General features: G+C 29.3%; 1 protein-coding gene and 1 long non-coding RNA gene across 2 annotated transcripts; both read left to right on the forward strand.

The window, feature by feature from the left end:
* The first annotated feature begins 1,394 nt into the window (after positions 1-1,394).
* On the forward strand, positions 1,395-11,583 carry LOC130673105 (transcription initiation factor TFIID subunit 6-like). The gene is made up of 6 exons (XM_057478026.1): positions 1,395-1,684; positions 2,276-2,594; positions 4,331-4,938; positions 5,019-5,198; positions 7,641-7,857; positions 11,046-11,583. Exons 1-6 carry the CDS (start codon positions 1,532-1,534, stop codon positions 11,450-11,452), a joined length of 1,884 nt encoding a protein of 627 aa, XP_057334009.1. The 5' UTR covers positions 1,395-1,531; the 3' UTR covers positions 11,453-11,583.
* A 3,491-nt stretch (positions 11,584-15,074) lies between these two features.
* LOC130673473 (uncharacterized) lies at positions 15,075-17,677 on the forward strand. The gene is made up of 2 exons (XR_008990890.1): positions 15,075-15,342; positions 17,405-17,677. It is a non-coding gene; the product is annotated as an uncharacterized LOC130673473 (long non-coding RNA).
* Positions 17,678-22,801: the final 5,124 nt, after the last annotated feature.

The raw sequence follows: 22,801 nt of genomic DNA on the forward strand, positions 1-22,801 counted from the left end.
CGAGCAAGAGTTACTTTTTAGGCCTAACTCGACTGGACTACTGATAACACCGGCACACAAAAAAAAAATAAGTTCTCTGTACTTTTGACGGGACCGATTTATTCCCATGTATTTTGACCCGCTGATTCCGAATCCGAGGTCCGTTTAACCCGTACACCCTCAGATTTTTAGAAAACTTTAAAAAACCTCAAAAATACACAAAAATCGACCGTTTTTTAAATTTATAAATTTTTTTAACCCTAACTAAGCATGATTTTTATGTATTTCGGTCCTCCACATACTAACCTGAAGTTTATTTAAAACATTAGCCATTTAAAGTCTGAGTGAATTCCAAAAAACCCCAAAAAATTGCAAAAAAGCAAAAAAATTCTTAGTGTTGTGATGAAAAAAATTTTTTGAAGCATATTAAAATTTTTCTATGTTTTAGGCCAAAATATTTTTTATATATATATATCACAGATCGAACAATATGATTTCTTTTATTTATTTCGATTTAAAAAATGATTTTTGTTATACCAAATTTTATTTTTTTCGATTTTTTGGGAATTTTTGCCATTTATTTAAAATTTTAGAGATGTCTGAGCCATGGATGTTCGAGAATTATATGTTACAGATAAACATACATGAAAATAATTATTTATTTAGCCCTATAAAATTTTTTTCATCACAATACTAAGAATTTTTTTGCTTTTTTGCCATTTTTTGGGGTTTTTTGGAATTCACTCAGACTTTAAATGGCTAATGTTTTACATAAACTTCAGGTTAGTATGTGGAGGACCGAAATACATAAAAATCATGCTTAGTTAGGGTTAAAAAAAATTTATAAATTTAAAAAACGGTCGATTTTTGTGTATTTTTGAGTTTTTTTAAAGTTTTCTAAAAATCTGAGGGTGTACGGGTTAAACGGACCTCGGATTCGGATTCAGCGGGTCAAAATACATGGAAATAAATCGGTCCCGTCAAAAGCACAGAGAACTTATTTTTTTTTTGTGTGCCGGTGTAATTATTCGGAGCGTGGTAATCAACCCGAACGTTGGTAATTTAGAACCTTACGATATTTTATAAAGTTCGTCTTTTATTTTTTGTAAAGTATATGAATAAATAATACAGTTTTACTTAAATTCAATGAGTTAATTTTATGTATATAAAATTTTAACTACGATTAAAATATTAAAACCTAATTCAAATTTAAATAGTAACCGCGCGCTTTTAAATCCTACATATTTCTCCGCGAGCTGAACGCCTCCAAGTTCCGAAGGCCGAATTAAAAGAACACATTCACGCTATAGTCAATCTGGCGGCAACATAACAAATGACAGCGACTGAATCCTACCCCCCCCCCCCCCCCCCCTCTTCCCAGCATGAACATATATAAATACCTTGAGCTTCAACCCGAGAATTAGTTTCTGTTTTGAATCCAAGCAGAGTAGTAGTCTAGGTTATAAAAATTAACCTAAAGTAAATAATAACTTTTAAGTTTATTCATAAGCAAGTGAATTAATAAAAGTTTGAATAAAATAAAATAATAATAATGGCGAGTGAAAATGATTCAGTTTACGGTACAACTTTGTCCCAGGAGTCAATGAAAGTAATCGCCGAGAGTATCGGCGTTGGAAACCTTCCTGACGAAGCCGCTAAAGATCTTGCTGAGGATGTCAGTTATCGACTTAAAGAAATAATTCAGGTATTATTTTAATATTTTATTTATTGTGAATTTATCTATTAAATTTTTAAAATTTTCCCCAAATTTACGTTTACATTTTTTTGAGGTTAGAAGCAAAAAAATTTTTAAATTTTAAATGATGCTAAAGTTAGCAGACAATAAACAATTTTCGGTTTTTTTTTTTCAAACAAATAAATTACAAAAAATAAGAAACTAAAAATATGCACATGTAGAAAATTTAAAAAACTATAAGTGCAATTTTTTATGATCCTGAAGTTAGCAGACATTTAAAAATTTTTGAATTTTCGTATTTCAACAAATAAATCGCGAAAAAATAAAATAAAAATATGCACATGTAGAAAATTTAAAAAACTACAGGTGCAATTTTTTCAAAAAAATTTTTTTTTTACAATTTATTGTTTAAAAAAAAGTCCAAAAATTATTAGACGTCGGCTAACTTCAGTATCATAATTTTTTCAGATATTTTTTTTTTATAATTCATCTATTTTAAAAAAATCCACAAATTATTAGACGTCAGCTAACTTTCGGTTCATTAATTTTAAATGGGAGTTTAAATTTTTTTCGAGAGTTAATTAATTATTTTGTTTTTAGGATGCAGCGAAATTTATGCGCCATGGAAAACGTCAAAAGTTAACGACCCATGACATAGATCATGCACTAAAAATAAAAAACATCGAACCGACTTATGGATTCTTTGCAAAAGATCATATTCCGTTTCGATTTGCATCAGGTGGTGGTCGTGAGCTGCATTTTGTTGAGGACAAAGAACTAGATTTACAAGACATGATATCTGTAGCTGGGGGTCCATCGTGGCCAAAATTACCTCTAGATGTGACACTAAGAGCGCATTGGCTTTGTATTGATGGAGTCCAGCCGACGATTCCTGAAAATCCACCCCCGGTTTCTAAAGGTAAAGATTTTAGTAAATGGGTTTATACTTTTTTTAAGTACACAGTTGGTCACATTTATGGAAAGCCTGGAAATGTCAGGGAATTTCGTCACAAAGTTGGAAACATTTTTACTTTTTTTGTTTTTGACTGGAAAAATTCGACAATTTTTTTTTCTCTGTAAAAACTGTTGATTAACAAAAAATTTCCAACTGTGTATGATTTAAAAACTCGGGTCAAAAAATTAGGTCAGTTTTAAAATAAATGATTTTTCTTCAATTTAAGTTTATTTATTTATTTTATTTGGCCATAGAACTTATGTCCTCTTATGGCCATAACACAACATAATATACAGAGTGTACAAGTAACAAATATATAATTTTAAATCTAAATTTTAGTTTCAATTTTCGGTCTTTCCCGGGTCAAAAAATTAGATCTGTTTTAAAATAAATGATAAATTCAAATATTTTTCCTTTAATTCAAGTTTATAAATCGTATTTATTTTATATAAGAATTTAATCTGTTTTTGCCCGTACTATTCCTTATCCAGGCTAATATCAGACTTATTTTCGTATGATATTTAGTCTGTTTTAAATCGCGTTTAGACTAAAAACAGACTTTTTTTATTATAATTATTGGTCTGTGTTCAATTGTTTTTAAGGACAAATACAGGATTTTTTATAAATATAAATAATAATAATAATAATCTAGATTTATTAATTTATTTTAATTTTCTTGGTATTTAAAACATGCTAATGCGCTTCCATAATAAGATGTCACACAGAGAAAATGTTGGCTCGAAACCTACCAATTTTTACAATGCTGTCGACTAAACTTGAAACAGGGAGTAACGCATCCAAAAAATTATCGTGCTCTTACAAAAAATGATTATACTGTATCACATTACTTATTACGCGCGAGAAACTTATCGATGAGCTTCAATATCAATTACTTCCATACATTATAATAATTTTGATGCAGCATAATAGTTTTTTATAAGAGTATAGTAATTTTTTGGATACTTTACTTTCTGTTTCAAGTTTGGTCGACAGCATAATAAAAATTGGTAGATTTCGAGCCAACATTTTTCTCCGTAGCACAAGAATTTTGATGTTTTCTTATGCCAAAATATTTTCAATTTTATCCAGTAAATAAGAGAAAATTCTCGACATTTTAAGAGTTGTTTTATCACTTTTATTCAATGATATAAATATTCAATGAAGACAACTAAAAAATTAAGCTGTCAAATTTTCATTAACTGCCGACATTTTTAAACAAAAGATAGTAAATAAATAGTAAATAAAACATAATCAATTCTGCAACTTAATATTTTTTCATAAATATTGCCCATAAATAAAAATTTTATAAGTCTATGATTTAATCTAGTTTTGTCCTTGTAAATTTTCAGAACTAAAATTTTTTAAAGTTCACGAATTAATCTAATTTAGTCTGCTCGTAACGCGTTTGTTTTTTAAAGTAGCAGGTCGAAAACAGCTTAAAATTTTCATAAAAGATCAAAATCAGATCAAATAGTCCAATCAGACTAAAATCAGGTCAAATTTTTCAGTCCGAGTAGATCAAAAACAGACTAAAATTTTTATCGAAGTTCAATAACAGACCAAGTAGTCCAAAAACAGTCCAGTTAGACTAAAATCAGATCAAATTTTTCGACCCGGGAATTTTTTCCAACTGCAATTTACTCTAAAAAAATTCTTACTCGTTTCTTATTTATGTCTAATAATATTTTTTTAAATTTCAGACGTTCAAAAGATTGAAAGTGTCGATCCAACCGCCAAACTAGTGGCCAAAACCACAAATGTCGGCGTCGGCAAACCCGGCGGTGGAGGCAAAGGTCACAAACTTCGTAATGTCGAAACCGTCCACGTAAAACAATTAGCGACTCACGAGTTGAGTGTCGAGCAACAATTGTACTACAAAGAAATCACAGAGGCTTGCGTGGGTTCCGACGAAGCACGTAGAGCCGAGGCACTTCAGTCGCTTTCAGCAGACCCAGGGTTGCATGAAATGCTAGCGCGGATGTGTACATTTATTGCCGAAGGTGTTCGCGTTAATGTTGTACAAAATAATCTGGCATTATTGATTTATCTGATGAGAATGGTCAAGGCATTGATCGACAATCCGAGCTTGTACTTGGAAAAATATCTTCACGAACTTATTCCGTCCGTTGCTACGTGTATTGTCTCAAAACAATTGTGTATGAGACCTGAAATGGACAATCACTGGGCATTGCGTGACTTTGCGTCCCGATTGATGGGTCAAATTTGTCGTAATTTCAACACTTCAACTAATAATGTTCAGACTCGTGTTACGAGAATGTTCAGTCATGCGTTAACTAAAAATAATCAAGTAATTATCAGTCATTTTGGATTATTTTTGCTGATAGTCGTATAATTTTTTTGTTAATTTACTAATTGGAAAATTTTCAGACTCCTTTGGCTTCACTTTACGGTGCAATAAGTGGTCTATGTGAATTGGGACCGGAAGTAATAAAAGCTCTGGTGATACCAAAAATAAAATCGATATCTGATCGTATTGAAACTTCTGGCGAAGGATTGACATCAAATATTGATAAGAATGCAGCTGGACACATTAAGACTGTTCTAGTGGTAAATATTTTTTTTATTTTAATTGTTATGTATTAGGGTGATTCATTTCCGCAAAAGTTTTTTTTTTTAAGTGCTCACGCAAAATCTCAATCTACATAAAAAAAAAAATTCTCACGAAATATGAGCTCTTAATTCCAATGCTGAGTACTTGCCATTTGATTTCAAAGATTTCCCATTTAAAATACACGTAAATTAAATTACTTTTTTTTTAACTTTCTAATACTCAGCTGCGTTTGATGATATCAAGGCGGGTTTGGTCGCAAATTGTAGGGCATTTAGTGTTCTTCAAAAGTGCACGTTGTTACTTAGCTGTAATTCCAGCTGTCTCACTTGTGTTCGTTGCGGAACTCATTTTTCTTATGAAATTGACCTTTATTGGTTTGCAGAACGTAAACCAATGAAAGTACATAAAAAATGTCAATAGAAATTTTATAGGAAATTTTATTCCCTTCAAAAAAAGTCCTATGAGTCCAGTCGCTAAAGTCCATAGTTTCCGAGTTATAGTCATTTTAATAATTTGAAAAATAAAATATAAATTATAATTTTTTTTGATATTATATTTTTTCAAATTATTAAAATGACTATAACTCGGAAGCTATGGACTTTAGCGACTTGACTCATAGGACTTTTTTTGAAGGGAATAAAATTTCCTATAAAATTTCTCTTGACATTTTTTATGTACTTTCATTGGTTTACGTTCTGCAAGCCAATAAATGTAAATTTCATAGGAAAAATGAGTTCCGCAACGGACACAAGTGAAACAGCTGGAATTACAGCTAAGTAACTATGGGCACTTTTGAAGAACACCAAATGCCCTACAATTTGCGACCAAAACCGCCTTGATATCATCAAACGCAGCTGAGTATTAGAAAGTTAAAAAAAAAGTAATTTAACTTACGTGTATTTTAAATGGGAAATCTTTGAAATTAAATGGCAAGTATTTACCCGGGTCGAAAAATTTGATCTGATTTTGATCTTTTATGAAAATTTTAAGCTGTTTTCGACCTGCTACTTTAAAAAACAAACGCGTTACGAGCAGACTAAATTAGATTAATTCGTGAACTTTAAAAAATTTTAGTTCTGAAAATTTACAAGAACAAAACTAGATTAAATCATGGACTTATAAAATTTTTATTTATGGGCAATATTTATGAAAAAATATTAAGTTGCAGAATTGATTATGTTTTATTTACTATTTATTTACTATCTTTTGTTTAAAAATGTCGGCAGTTAATGATAATTTGACAGCTTAATTTTTTAGTTGTCTTCATTGAATATTTATATCATTGAATAAAAGTGATAAAACAACTCTTAAAATGTCAAGAATTTTCTCTTATTTACTGGATAAAATTGAAAATATTTTGGCATAAGAAAACATCAAAATTCTTGTGCTACGGAGAAAAATGTTGGCTCGAAATCTACCAATTTTTATTATGCTGTCGACCAAACTTGAAACAGAAAGTAAAGTATCCAAAAAATTACTATACTCTTATAAAAAATTATTATGCTGCATCAAAATTATTATAATGTATGGAAGTAATTGATATTGGAGCTCATCGATAAGTGTCTCGCGCGTAATAAGTAATGTGATACAGTATAATCATTTTTTGTAAGAGCACGATAATTTTTTGGATGCTTTACTCCCTGTTTCAAGTCTAGTCGACAGCGTTGTAAAAATTGGTAGGTTTCGAGCCAACATTTTCTCTGTGTGACATCTTATTATGGAAGCGCATTAGCATGTTTTAAATACCAAGAAAATGAGAATAAATTAATAAATCTAGATTATTATTATTTATATTTATAAAAAGTCCTGTATTTGTCCTTAAAAACAATTGAACACAGAGCAATAATTATAATAAAAAAGTCTGTTTTTAGTCTAAACGCGATTTAAAACAGACTGAATATCATACGAAAATAAGTCTGATATTAGCCTGGATGAGGAATAGTACGGGCAAAAACAGATTAAATTCCTATATCAAATAAATTCGATTTATAAACTTGAATTAAAGGAAAAATATTTGAATTTATCATTTATTTTAAAACAGATCTAATTTTTTGACCCGGGATAGCATTGGAATTAAGAGCTCATATTTGGTGAGAATTTTTTTTTTTTTCGATGTAGATTGAGATTTTGCTTGAGCACTTAAAAAAAAAAACTTTTGCGGAAGTGAATCACCCTATTACGTATGCAAATTAGTGATGCGAAATGGCGGTCATTTTTTTGATCAGTTAAACCGCGAGAAATTCACTGACAATTGCCATCAAAAAATTCCAGTCAGTTTTTTATAAAATAATTTTCTGGACAAAATAAAATCAGCGGGAATTGCCATGAAATTTAAAAAATCACTGGTCAATTGTCAGACAATTTCTCTGCTTTGCATCGCTAATGTAAATCGTACTTTCAACTCAATCTAATTAATAATATTTATTGTTTTATTAAAGAAAACTGTAGCCCCAATTTTGAAAACAATCCGCTCACCCCCGGACTTTGTGGAAGACTATAAACTCGACTATGGTTACGTGGGTCCAGCATTGTGTTCAGCAGTAGCTAAAGCCCGTACTCAACCGATTACAACAACAGTTACTCCAACAGCTGTGGGTTTGACGGGTAATCAGCAACAAAATCCTACTATCAGCAACAAGAGCTTAGTTCAAAATGGTAAAATTTTTTGATTTATTGCCTGCTTTGAGATAATTTTAGTGTCATTTATTTTAAAAATTACTGTAAATCGAGTAATCTCGGGCCATGAAGACTTTTTACTTTTGACTTGAGGTAAGGGGCCCAGTTTCTGACCTTATTAGAGTCCCGGTTGGGGTTATCCCGTGTAAAAAAATTTTTATTCATAATGAATTTAGATCTAAATTTCATCACGAAATTCAGATCGTGACACAAATATAACTTTCATCATGAATTTGTATCAACAATTTTAATCACGACAAATTTATGACTCAGTCAAATTTTTACCCAAGTGATCCGAAGTTCATTCACTAAATTAATTTCACAGTCGAAACTGATTTACGATAATCGAGTACTTGATAGAAGAAATTTATTGGTAATTTTTGAGTCGATAAATTTGACAAAAGGTTTAATTCAGTAAAAATTCAGTCAAGTTTCTATCGAAGTCATCCCAAGTCCAATTCAAAGATGTAATAAATTAATTTTATAATTGGTACTGATTTACTAGACGAAAAGTTGGAGTAAATTCATGATGAAAATCATATTTGTGTCACGATCTGAGTTTCGTTATGAAATTCAGATCTAAATTCATTAGGAACAAAATTTTTTTTTACACGGGTATATATACTGTAATAATTAATGTAAGATTTAATTTAATGAGAAGAATAATAATTCTATCGACTAGTTTATGATTCGTCAAATAAATTCATGCGCGTAAAATAATTATTTCAATTTAATTAATAATTTAAATTGACGTTTTAAAAATTAATTTTCAGAGACTTAGTTTCTGATCCTCAGAATTTTTCAGGTCGTAGTTTCCGACCCTCGCAGTGGCCTAGTTTCTGACCCTCAAGTTATACAAACCATGATTAGGTTGAGAAATACTTAGCAAGTTTCAATAAACTAAAACTATTATTTAGATAAATAAATTAAATATTTATGATAACAAAAACATCCCGTGCCAAATGCCAAAAGGGCGTATAAAAAAATTTTTTTTTGCCATTCTTTTTAGAATCGCTCGAAACGTAAAGATCTGTAGAAAAAAAAAATTTTGACTTACTAACGCCAAAAGGGCGTATAAAAAAAAAATCAGGATTTTTAAACATTTCGGAAAACAGTTTTCAAAATTGTCCGGAGAAGGTTTTTATGAAAAAAATTTTTGAAAAAGTCAACATTTTCGATGGTAGTAACTTTAATTTTTCATCATCTTGGACAGTCCAATGTAATTAAAATAATTATCAACTTTAATTTTTAATCAACTAGGAAATTCCCAAATAATTAATGATAATAACCTAGAGATAATAAAGTTCAATATTCGTTCTTATATTCAACGCCGTGCGGAGCGTATGGTGGAGAGCTAGTATTTGAGACATACGCTCTTTTGGCTTTGGAAATTTTTTTTTCATTTTTAGACTTAGAACATGTCTACAAAACGATTGGCACAAAAAAAAATTGTACGCCCTTTTGGTTCTTTAAAGCCAAAAGGGCGTATAATTTTTATACGCCCTTTTGGCATTTGGCACGCGACAGATTTTTAAATATTTAAAATATAAATAATTAGTCACTTTAGCTAGCGTCTGCTCATTATTTTTCATCGTAGCTCGTTGTCTTTTTTTTTTAAACTCTTCAATAAAAAAATTAATTTTGTCACAATAAAAATTTTATTCAACTAAAAGAGTCATAAAAATTTAAATACTATCGAAATTGACATTATTTTTACAATAATTTTATCACTCCAAGAATATGTACTTTCAAGATCTAATTATGATTTTTTATTTTTAAAAATGAATATTAAATTTTAATCTATCACTGTATTGTGAATAATAGTAGAAAATAATTTTAAAAAATTATAAATATTGCTAATTTTGCATTTTATAGACATGTAATCAAACAGACAACCTCGCTCGCAGTAAGCTATAATTTTAGGGTCCACAACTCCACACCTTTAAAATTGAGCCTAGTTATTGACCCTCAAATTTCAACAACAAAACTCATTTTAATATGTTTTATAAATGTATTAAAATAAATTTCAATTAAATATCGATCTATCCATCTATTTTTAGTTAAATTTTTTTACTTACATGATAATTAGTGCACAGATTCAATCGTCGTACCTCCTAAAGTAAACTGTTTAGACTCTACTTAAAAAATGGTTTCCTCAGCCGCGTATGGCTAAAATATTTGTTTTTATTCAGTTAATATTTTCTATGTTTTTTAAATTGCCATCAATTAAGTTCAGAATAAATTACAATAAATTAAGAAAAAATTTATTTTCTTTTTAAACTTATAGTTTTTTAAGTCAGTAAGAAAAAAGTTGAAAAGGTCAGAAACTGGGCCAGGGTCAATAACTGGGTCTTTTACCTTACAAATTTTTACTCTTTTCGTAAGTAAAAATCGATCACATGAAATTTTACTTACAATTACGAGTAAAAAATTGACCCTAGCGCCTGTTTAAATAAACACTCGTTAATTCAATTTTTACTCGTGAGTTATGATAAAAAGTTGACGATTCATTTTATAAAATTGAGATAAAATTTATGTAAAATTATGATAAAATTTACAATTAATACACTGTAAAAAATTCGCGGAGTGAATGCGGATTAAATCCGGAGTGAATGCGGAGGGAATAATTTTTTATTAATTTAATCTCTCCGGAGTGAAATTCACTCCAGAGGGGAGTTTTAAAAAAATTATTAATAAAATATAATTCCACTAAGTAAAATCGAAATAAACATTCGCGTATTACAGTACTGATCAACTGATACGCACACACCCGAACACACACACGCACACATTTGCACACTGGCACTCACGCACGCACACATCCACAGACACTCGCACACACAGACACTCGCACTCGCACACACACGCTCTTTAACAATTTAATATAAATTAATTTAAATGTTAAAACCCCGGACCGGAGTGAATTCGGATTTAATTTTAATCCGGATTCTTTACAGTGTAAGTAGAAATTTCTATAAAAAATCTAAATTCATCCAATCGCATTAGAATAGCACACGTTTGTGTGCTAACATGTGAGAGTAGAGTAAAATAAGGTCCAGAAATTACTCAGGATTACTCAAAATTACGACGTAATTTTCATAAAATAATTGTCTGCGCGTACAATCTAATGTTTTAAGTATTTTTACAAATATATATTTCTTGAACAGAACATATCCCAGTGACGAATCCAAGTCCGAATCAACAACGAACGATAGTAGTTGGTACTGGTAGAAATCCGACGGTAAGTTCAGCTGCTGGTGGAAAGTATGTTATTTTGCAATCAAGATCTCAAACGCCAACGAATACAACAATCCAACAACAGCAGCAGCAACCAACCCAACAACAACCTCCGCAGCCAGTAAAAGCCATGCCTAGTAATGTCAATGTTCAGCAAAAATCACAAATACAACCTAATCCATCTAAACTAGTTGTTGTGTGTATGGCTAACACGAGTCATGCGAACACTCCAACTGTTTCTCAAGTGACGTCACTTAATTCAAAACCACAAAATGTTTTGATAACGCAAACAAGTACCGAGCGATCACTCAGTCCGGAAGATCAATCGTTTATGTGATTTACTCAAAAATTTAAATCAAATTTTTATAATTTTATTTAGTTTAATTAATTTTATTAATCAATTTATTGTATAGATATATAAATTTTTAAGAGCAGAGATAATAAATTAAAAATAAAAAATTTTTGTGAAATAAAATTTAAAATGGAGTTTTCATATTTATTTAGATTTTTTTTCAAGCAAAGTATTTTATTGTTAATGTTAATAAAATTACTGTCACTTCAAAACTATGGACTTTAGCGTTTTGACGCATAGGACTTTTTTTTAAGAGAACAAAATTTCTGACAAAATTCTTTCCGACATTTTTAGTGTACATTTATTAGTTTAGGCCCCGCAAGTAAAAAAGGTAAATTTCATAGAAAAATTGACTCGCAACAAAGAAAAGCCCAACAGTTTGAGTGACAGTAAAATTATATGGGACAGTTTTGAATAACATCAAATTATCTACAAATTACGATAAACGTTTATAAAATAGTAAATTGTGCAACTAGTGCGGTGAGTGGGCAATTGACAAGACCGCAGTTGTAGCGGACCGTGGAATTATCATCGACAGCAAGTTATCATTTAGACACCATATAGACATCACTCAAAAGGCCTATTGTACCCTCGGATTAATCGTTAGGGAAGGCAAAGAGTTAAAAAAATGTTGGAAAATCCAAAAGTGCACACCTCAATCGCTCAATTTATTTTTAATCATTACTTTTATTATTATATAATATTAATATATTTTTTTTTATTATGAACTTTTATTCAACTTACAAATTATCAATTTAATTTTTTTATTTTTATTTCTTATTTTCAGTTTAATATTTTTTTACTAACATTTTTTTCTAAATATCCCGCCTTGTTTTGTCTTAAATGTCGCTTTTTTTTTCAAACATATTGATACGCTAGCGCTGCCACCAGTAGTTGATAGAGAGAAACAATGAAAAAAATAATAACAACAGTAAAAATAGCAGCTAAATTTTTCACGAAGAATCAGTTTTCACGTTTTTTTATTAATTACACCAAAACAAAAAGGATTCAGATAGTAATTTTTGAAAGGGTTCTTGTGATCAGAAATACACAGATAATAAAAAAAAAACTAAGTCGATAAGTCTTGTTTTTCGAAAGTTATCGTGTTTAGACGAGTCCGAACACCACAATTGACGCACTGAGGGCTTCGGACTAAATCATTTTTTTTAAATTAATCACATCATTAATCAAATAAGGATTGCATTGAAAAATGTTCCTTAATAAATTTCCTTTAAAATGGTATATATCATTAACAACTTTGGTGTACTATAAAGAAAGTAGAGAGGATTTAAAGTCCGTGAAAGGGCCGAGAGTGAGAGAGTGACAGTAAAGCACACCTAACGCTTTCGCGATTGAGGTGTGCAATATTACTACATTGCTTAGTCTTTACTCCTTATTGGTGAGACCAATTATGGAGTATAACTTATATAGGTTATCTAGGCACCCCATATCGAAACACTGGTTACTAGGCTTGAAAAAATCCAACGCAGATTCTGCAAGTTCCTATCTTACTTCTTACGACAGAAAGGCCATGAAATGGACACCAACGCAGTATATAAGTACTAGGGTGATCCAAAAAATAACAAATTTCTTTTTTTAACTTCCCGCTAAGAAAATCGACGATTTTCGAAAAATTGGGAAGTTATTGTTTTCACCCCGATTTGCGAAAATCGAAATTTCATCAGATGTCGACGTTTTGAGGTCCTAGGAAACTATTCTGACTATTTTCAGAATGATGGCCGAGAGTCTGTATGTATGTGTGTGTGTGTGTGTGTGTGTATGTGACCGGTCTATAACTTTTTAACTAATCAATCGATTTGGGTGGTTAAGGCGGCAATCGAAAGAGCCTGTTGGCCATCAACTTTTCTGACAATTTCAGATCATTTGATCAAGTAGACTCGAAAATATTGGCGAATTACGGAAAAAAATTGATTTCTCAGATAGGACTTGAACGATCGACTTCAAAATCTAATCAGCTCTAGAACTCAATAAAACGCGTCGATTGCCGGCTCAACCATCAAAATCGGTTAATTTGTTTCTGAGATATCGTAGGAGAAAGAAATGCTAAAATCGGTTTTTTTCGAAAACAATGGGATACAAAAGTATTTTCGAGCTCGAAGAGCTTGAAAATGTATTCACAACAATGTTTTCGAGCTCAAGGAGCTAGAAAACAGCGGGAAGTTTTGGGGCTGGCCCGCAGGGTCAACCGATAGACAGATTTTTTTTCTCGGAAACAGGTTCAAAAGTTTCATTTAGATAAAAAAAGACGCCTGTGAAAATTAAAGCTCTCAATATTAACATTAAGTGGTTCCTCATCGCACTTTTCTATTTTCCATAAGAATAACATGGGAAAAATTTTTTTTACGTCTTCTGATTTTTATAAGTAGCTAACGATGCGTCATAGGAATAATTGGCAGGCATATTTTTGTAAGTAATTGAATGCTCTACAAAAAAAGTTTCTTATCATTTTTTGATAAATCTATTTGTTCAAAAATTATTCAAGGTTGAAGTCGAATTCATATTAAATTTTGAAATCTTTTTACTTTTCCGGCGAAACTATCAGACCTATTACAAAATATCATGAGACCTTTTTTGTAGACAATTTTATTCCCAAGAAGTTATTTCCAATAAAGTTTTTTCGAATTCCGCATTGTTTTCTAGTTATTTTTATTTTAATGTCAAGCTCTTAAAATCGATCAGAAGACTATTTTTTTTATGAGCATGACATTAAAATGAAAATAACTAGAAAACAATGCGGAATTCGAAAAAACTTTATTTAGTATAACTTCTAGGGAATAAAATTGTCTACAAAAAAGGTCCCATAATATTTTGTAATAGGTCTGATAGTTTCGCCGGAAAAGTAAGAAAAACTCAAAATTTAATATGAATTCGACTTCAACCTCAAATAACTTTTGAACAAATAGATTCCGCAAAAAATGATAAGAATCTTTTTTTGTAGAGCATTCAATTCCCTACAAAAATATGCCTGCCAATTATTCCTATGACGCATCGTTAGCTCCTTATAAAAATCAGAAGACATAAAAAAAATTTTTCCCATGTTATTCTTATGGGAAATAGAAAAGTGCGATGAGGAACCTCTTAATGTTAATATTAAGAGCTCTAATTTTCACAGGCGTCTTTTTTTATCGATACGAAACTTTTGAACCTGTTTGGAAGAAAAAAAAAACTTCGTTTGTTTTTTGAATCACCCTAATATAGATATACACTTTAGCATGGATTGAATTATTCCAAATTAGATTTCTGAATCAGGGATATTATGAGCAAAAATTTTTTCATCATTATAAATTTTTTTTAAAACTATAAATATTTATTGCTATTGTTAATTTGTTGCAAAGACTCATATAAGTAACAAAAAATCGAGGGTCAACTGCGTTAAAATTGTTGGAGTCTTAGATACAGAATACACGGCAGTAGTCCATCTACTCCCACTTTTCTATAAAAAGTATGGAGAGGGGCGGGGTTTGAAATTAGGGAGATTCCACAGTATCGCTGACATGTAACGCCACCAGTGTGTGAAATTTGAGACTTAATTGATTTGATTTAATTTTAATTGTTTTCATCGTCAAAAAGAACTAACGTCATCACACTGAGTATCTTTCAATCTTGAAGCACAATTTTTATTTTTGTACATTCATTTTAGTGAACGGTCCGGAAGCTTAGCGGAGCTCTGAATAATTTCTTCTGTGCATTTGATAGTTTAGCGAAAGTTTTAAATCCAAGAAAATTTTTTCAAGTTTCGCGGGTCAAATAAAGAAAAGAAAAACTGAAGAATGTCGAAAATTGTTTTATTATTTTTAATTGTAGTGATCATTGGCTTTCATGCCGATGTAGCTACAGCATGTCAAGGCCGATTAGTAAGTAGAATTCTGTACATAATAAAGTAAAGAAATGGTTTTCCTACAAGTTTGAAAGCTGTTTTTTTTTTAGAAAATCCGATTCCCTACAAATTGAGCTTTTTTAATTTTAATCGACTGTCACCACTTTAATATATGTTACGACTTTTCTATGTTAAATAGCCGTGGAAGCTATAGTAAAATATTTAAAAAGCAACAGTTCAATACTCGGGAAAAAATTTTTCATGAAATTTTATACAGAACATGGTCTGATAAAATTTTACGAAAATTTCATACAATATGAAATTCTATAATAGAAATATTAGCGGTTCTAGAATTATATAAAATTTAATTAATTCTTCTAAAATTTTTTTAAATTTCATGAAAAAATTTTTTCCCGAGTAGATGAAACTGCGAAACTTAAATTTAATTTTTTCTTTGATTTTAAATTTTAACCGATGCGAAACTTTTCAAGTTTTAGATTTACGTCTTCAGTACACGGAGAAAAAAGTTTAGTCAAAATTACAATACTACAGTAAAACTTACTAACAGATATGAAAAAATACATTCTGTATTGTAATTATTACTAAACGTTTAGTAAAATTTACTAGTTAGTAATAATTACACACTGATAGAAAATTTATATTGACTCAAGAAATATTTTCTTGAGCCAAGAATTTATTTCTGAAGAAAACCAATTGTCTTGCTTCAAGAAATTCTTGTCTTGATTTAGATTTTCTTGGCTCTATAGATTTTGTATCTTCGATGGATAACTCTCGTGTCTTGACCCGAAACTATATTATCTTCAATCGATACTATCGAATTCTTCAACCAAGACCACTTGTCCAACTAAAAATGTCGTATTATTATTTTAAGAACTTTAAATTTTTGGTTCAATTAATAATTCCTTGATAGAAGATGTTTTTAAAGTAATGAAAAAAAAAATTTTCTTAAAAATAAATTTCTACTTTAACATATCTGAAGTAAATGAATGTAGTCCTAAAGAATCACTTTAAAACTTTTTATTTTTAAAATAAAAAAAAAAGTTTTTTTTCAAGCTGAGTAAATTGATATCTTGATTTAAAAATCGCGTCATTCTCGAAACGAGTCGGTAATGTCTTAAACCTAGATTTTGCCTATCTTAATCCAAGTGCAAGAAATTCTTGAGCGAAATATGTCAGAATTTTGATTCAAAACAAAAAAGGCTTCATCGAAAAATCAAATTCTCAAACAAAGAATTTTTTTTCTCTATCCGAGAATTTCAATTTTTTGGTTCAAGGACTTATTTCTTGAATTAAAACAATTAAAAATTTTGAAACAAGAACCACATTTTGAAGAAAAAATTTTTCTTGAATCAAGATAGTTTTTCTATCAGTGTAGGATTTGTTACTATACAAAATATTAAAAATTACTATAGGCAATGTATTTTTTGCTAACACGATTATATTTTTTTACTATCTGTATAGTAAATTCTACTATGTATAGATAAAATTAAAAGTTTGTGGGGAGAGCATATACAAAGATGTATTACAAGTTCTGAAACTTTTGTTCAAAGGTCACATCAGGCCGTCAGACATTGGAAAGGACTCGCGCGCGGGAGATCAGGGTTCGAATCTCGGTTGAGTCAAGTGATTTTTAAAAAAACAAAAATCCACACCAACACCGATACAGATGACAGAAATAATAATAATAATAATAATAATAATCAATAATAATAAAAAGTTGAAAAACTATTAAAAATTTAATTTAATTTTTTTCTATTCTAATATAGAAAAATTTACTAAATGGGATAGTAAAATTTACTAAATGACTTGTAAAATATGCTAATCTGTTTATGAATTTTTCATATAAATCATAAGCGTTTCAAGATTACTATCCAAATTTAGTAATTATTCTCATATTTTTTAGTAAAATTTACTATATTTTTTTCTCCGTGTAATAAGGAATTTTTCCTGTGAAAAATTCGATGTTCAGAAATGTATAGATTTTTTTTTGCCGGATTTCGCGCGGAAAACTATAAGAACATTTCGATAAATGTAAAGATTCAAAATGCAATAAAATTATAACATTTCATTAATTTTAGTGCGATGATTCAGGAAATAATCGGTGTTGTTATGCTCATCTGTGTATGTACAAGCCAGGAAGTTCAGAGAATGTGGGAACTTGCATGTCATTTATGTTAGATCCGATGTATTTCCCTTGGCAATGAAAAACGAGACCCAATTTCAGAAAATTTGATATTACGACAGACAGCATGTCAATGTTTCTATAAAAAGGTCTATAAATATTGCAGCGATATCTCATAAAATAATACATTGTAATTATTAATTACTTAACAATAAAATAAAATTTATTACATTTTCACAGTCTTATAATTTCCACACTTAAAAAATTAATAACTTTGATATTCTAGTCAAGATTGACGCTTGTATATAGGGGAGGGTGGGGCAGAGCGGCCCCTCTAAGCCAATTATTATTTTTTGTGGCTTTCAACCATAAGATCACTTTACTTTTGTCCTATTTCGAACAAATTTATGGACATTTTGCCAAAATTCTGGAAAATTTTTTTTTTTTGTGGGGCAGAGCGGCTCCCCTTCAAAAAGTGACAAAAAAAATTTTTTTTTTTCGTTTTTTTTTTTTTTTCTAATTGTTTTCATCATTAAGAATGTATTTCTTTCTCTTGACAACTATTTTTGGTTTTATATTACTCGAAAAAAATTTTTTAAAGCGTAAAAAATCGTTCACTCTCGATTATCTTAATTACTAATTGTTATTTAATAAAAAAAAAATCAATTCTATAATTTTACTTTATTTCAAAAATTTATCAACTAAAAAAAAAAATTTAATTTTTATAAATTTTTAGTGACCAAATTTGCCTCTTACATAGAGAAACGGCCGAAAAATATGAAAAAATAATTTTTTCGGAAGTTTCGGCTGGTCCATTTTGCCCCAGGTGTTATGCGTAGGGCTAGAAATGTGGAATTATGATAATTTTTTTTTAATTTGACGATAAAAATATGAAAAAATCACTTTTTCAAAATTTTGGGCTTGTCCATTTTGCCCCAAATGTCATGCGTAGGGGTAAAAATGCGCAAACATATCGGATTTATAGTAATTAGTCGAAAAAAAAAAAAATTTTTTTTTGGTCAAAATTTCAGGGGGGCCGCTTTGCCCCACCCTCCCCTATCTTTATTAAAGGGGTTAGGCTTTTGCCAATTTCAAGACTTCTTTGAAAATCAGTTTTCGATTATAGCGAAAATTGGAGCGTCGAATTTAAAATCAGCTCTAAAAGAGGAATTTCTTGATCTTGAAAAAAATTATGAAAATGAATTACTTGTTAACTAGTTAAGGTAAAAATATATAACCCGTCTTTTTTTGAAGATTAGATTTTTTTTTATCTCTCTTTATTTGAGTCAGTGGAATTCCACTGGTTAGCCAGTGATACCTCACTGGTTTACTACTAAAACTCACTGATTCAACCAGTGGTCCTGGTGGTCATTTAATTCCACTGGTTACTCAGTGAACGTCACTGATAAATCAGTGAATTTTAATGTCGAACAAAGTCACTGATTTAACAGTGAGCCGATATAATTTTCATCACTCTCTAAACATGAATTAGTGAAGATAAGTACTTATATTTCACGTGAAATATTCACTAATTCTGACTGCTAATCGAACTACTTTTTGGAATTAGTAGTTCGATTTGCACTTTGAATCAGTGAATATTCACTTATCTTCACTAATTTATGTTTAGAGAGTATAACTTGGTATATAACCGATAGAAATAATCATAAGTCGCTACCTGTGCGAATTTAGCGCCTCATCTAATGATTTGCAATATCCAAATGACCTTAATCGATAGGTCTACGTTAGGTCTGTATAGGTCCACCAAAATTTTCGTTAGGTCCCCTATAGTTTTTTTATAAATAATTTTTTAAATTTTGCAATAAAAAAAATTTTATTTTAGCACCTCATTCAGAACGAAACCAATAAACTTGATCATTTTTGCATTTCTTATCGTTAGGTCCGGATTGGTCTCTAGTTTTTGCATTGATATTATTCATTATATTTGTTTTATTAACAATTATAAATAATTTATTATCCGCGCATGCGCTCAACACTATTCATAGCTTGGCGCGAAATTTCTAGTTTACCTGTCTTGTTTACATTGTATTAATAAAAAAACAATAAATATACATCAACTATTCTCATAAAGCTTAATTAATTATAATCTACAATTACTCCCAATGAGAATCTTACTTGTTGCTCACATGTATATGAGTAAACATATGTCAGTATATATAAGCCACACAACAATGAAGTGCATAGACTTTGGAGTGTATAAACATCTGTACATTCCTTGACTCTATAATATAACCTATATGCGTTTATGGTGTAAGAAAGTTTGTGTGTACGCTATTTTTTATTAATTTACTCAACTCTTTGTTTAAATATTGTCTAATATCAAGTAAGTACAGGAATATTTCTAAAATAGGTAATACATAACCTATAATTATTGAAAATATACCTGACTTATGTAGATGTATTGTGCTCACAATGGTGGAGTGTCTCACATGCAAGATTATTTCAAGTTTTGCCACAGGATTAAAAACTTGCTCAAGTTTTAGACCCAGCCGGAGTTCATATGTGGCCGATGGTCAACATCATAATCCTAACAGTATTCGTGAAGTTGCTAAAACTGTGATAAAATGATGACAACAACTTGTTCACTGTGCTGAAGAACGACATAAACCTGTATCTGCCAGCATTTATTTGTATAAGACACTTTAACAAGTAAGATCTGTGCTGGACAGTTTGGAGCATGAGTATTGTCATGATGAAGAATGGTGTTTTGCTGGAGAAAAACGTAATCAAGTACCAATGTCTATTGATAAACATCAACTACAAAATGAAGTTTTTTTTTAAAGCTTGGACTCTGGTACGGCGAATCACAGAAAAATTTTTAAAGTATACAAATAGAAGCTTACAAGTTTATAGCTATGAAACCATCAGTAGTGGATCTGAAAATAAGATTAAAAATATTTTTGAAGAATTATTATGTAAAGAAAATAAAGCATTAGAACATTGGACGCACCGTAAAAAACGGTTTAATGATTATCACCAATACGTTATCTCTAAACATAGTGCTAAACAAGCTTTAGAATGGATACGTGGAACTGGTGAATTGCACTTTGCTATTTATACTAATGTTGGAAAAATTCATCTTGAAAATGAAAAGCTTCTTCAACAACATAACCAATTCAAAGGTAGAGTAAAGGTAAATGTTTTTATTTTAGATTTTGTAGTTTTTTTTTTTACTATCATTAATAATATAACTATTTAAGTATAGTTTATTCAGTAACTATTAAGAAAATAATAATAATAAAAATCCATTGAAGTATTTATCAGTATTTTATGTTTATATTATTGATACTTGATACATGAATGTAGAATAATATTTAATATTCATATTTACGTGTTTATAGGAAAGAAGAGGAAGAGTAAAATTATTGGTACAACTGGCCGACAATTTAATAAAAAAAAGGACACGCTCACGCAACAGCCATAAAACAATCTGTTGCTGATTTATCAGTGTTATAAACATTTCAGTATGCGCATGGGTTGTTTCAAAACACAAGATAAAGATGACCTAAGAATTAAATTTGATGATGGTCTAAGAGATTTATCAATAGATCGCAATTCAGACCCATCACTAGAAAAAAAAAAAAAACTGGTATGTTTTTATAATTTATTTGTATGAAATAGTGAAAAAATATTATTCACTTGAATACTAATATTGTGGATATTATTCTATTTTAGATTCATTATGGCTGAATTATTACAAAGTGAATAAACTTATGTCAAAAGTTTAGAGACGCATATTCGGTGTTTCTTAAAAGAAACGTGAAATGAATGTCGCAATGCCCCATCAGAATTATTGTGAATCAATTATATTTTGTAATATGGAAGAAAATCATCACTTTCATAGCAATATATATATGTACACAAACAGGAAAAATATGAAACAATGCCAGAAGATGTTGGTCATTTCTTTGTCACTTGGGCAGCTAAAGTTGGTACGTACGTTGCTTATTGTAATATTAAACCAGAACGCAATCAATTGTTAGTGGCTCATGAAGAAATTGGGTTTAAAGATTTACAAAGAAAACATCGTGTTAAACATCTAATAGCTGTATATCTTATTAAACCTGTACAGCGAATTACTAAGTATAGATTACTGCTTAAAGATTTGCTAAGTGTTTCCTCTAGTCCCTTAGAGAACAATGTTAATGGTTCTATATATTGCAGGTAATAGTTGAATTTTTCTCTAAAGAGAATTAATTTGATAAGTTTCTTTTAATTATATTCAAAAATATACTTAAAGATACATGAATTCGTTATAATTTAAAAAAGGGCATAATTCTACTCCACTATATTAACACAGGTTTATATTTATGCATAGATTGATTCAAACAAAAATTTTTTAATTCAAACGCTTTATAAAAATTATTTTTTTAAGCAATTTTGAAATTTTTGAAATCAAAAATTTTGTATATTTTTTGCCACAAATTAAAGTATTAACTAAAATTTTATATATAAAAAATTCATATATGTATTAAAATTAACAATATACAGTGGATAGTCGTATTTAAAAAGATTAAATTTTTTGTAAATTGTTTCAAAAATATTGATTACCATCTTTTAATTTCTATCTTAAATAGAAATAGAAAAAAACACCAATCAATAATCTATCAATAGTAATATTATTAAAATCAATACTTGAACGCGTTTATAATAAAAAATAACAATATTTGTAATATACTTAGTATATGAAAATATAATAAGTAGATTTTAAGAAATATTTAGAAGGATATCATAAGAATGATCATAAATCAATTATATTATAAATGAAATAGCATTTCAATTTTTATCATTTTTAATTTATTCTAAAATAAATAAAGTTCTCCTTACAATAAATAAAACAACTTAATCGAAATTTTTTTTTATTTTTAAAATTTCGAACCAAATAAAAAAATCTATCAATAGAATGTAAAGTATAACGGAAATCTAGATTTTGTTATTTTAAATATAAGTTGTACAAGTAATCTGTGATCTTCATTATTGATCATTCGATTAATTATGAATTCATACTTGAAAAATATTAAAATTAAAAAAATTAAATTGAATATTTAATATTTAAAAAATAGCAAAAATTAACAACATTAATTAATTTATTATTATTTTTATTACCTTTGTGAGTGAATTAAATGGTGTAACAGAAAGAAATCGAGAAAAACTAATGGTAGTTTAGTCTATTTAATTTTTAAAAAAATTATTATTATTATTAATATTTTACTAATATTTAAAACAAATTTCTGATTTTTATTTAAGGCTGCTCTCAGACAGTGCTCTCCCCCTCACTTTTTAATAATATTCAATCATTTTTAATTGTAATGACCGAATTTAAATTTTGATAATT

Source organism: Microplitis mediator, chromosome 8, assembly GCF_029852145.1.
Source record: "Microplitis mediator isolate UGA2020A chromosome 8, iyMicMedi2.1, whole genome shotgun sequence".
In the NCBI taxonomy this organism is placed as follows: domain Eukaryota; kingdom Metazoa; phylum Arthropoda; class Insecta; order Hymenoptera; family Braconidae; genus Microplitis; species Microplitis mediator.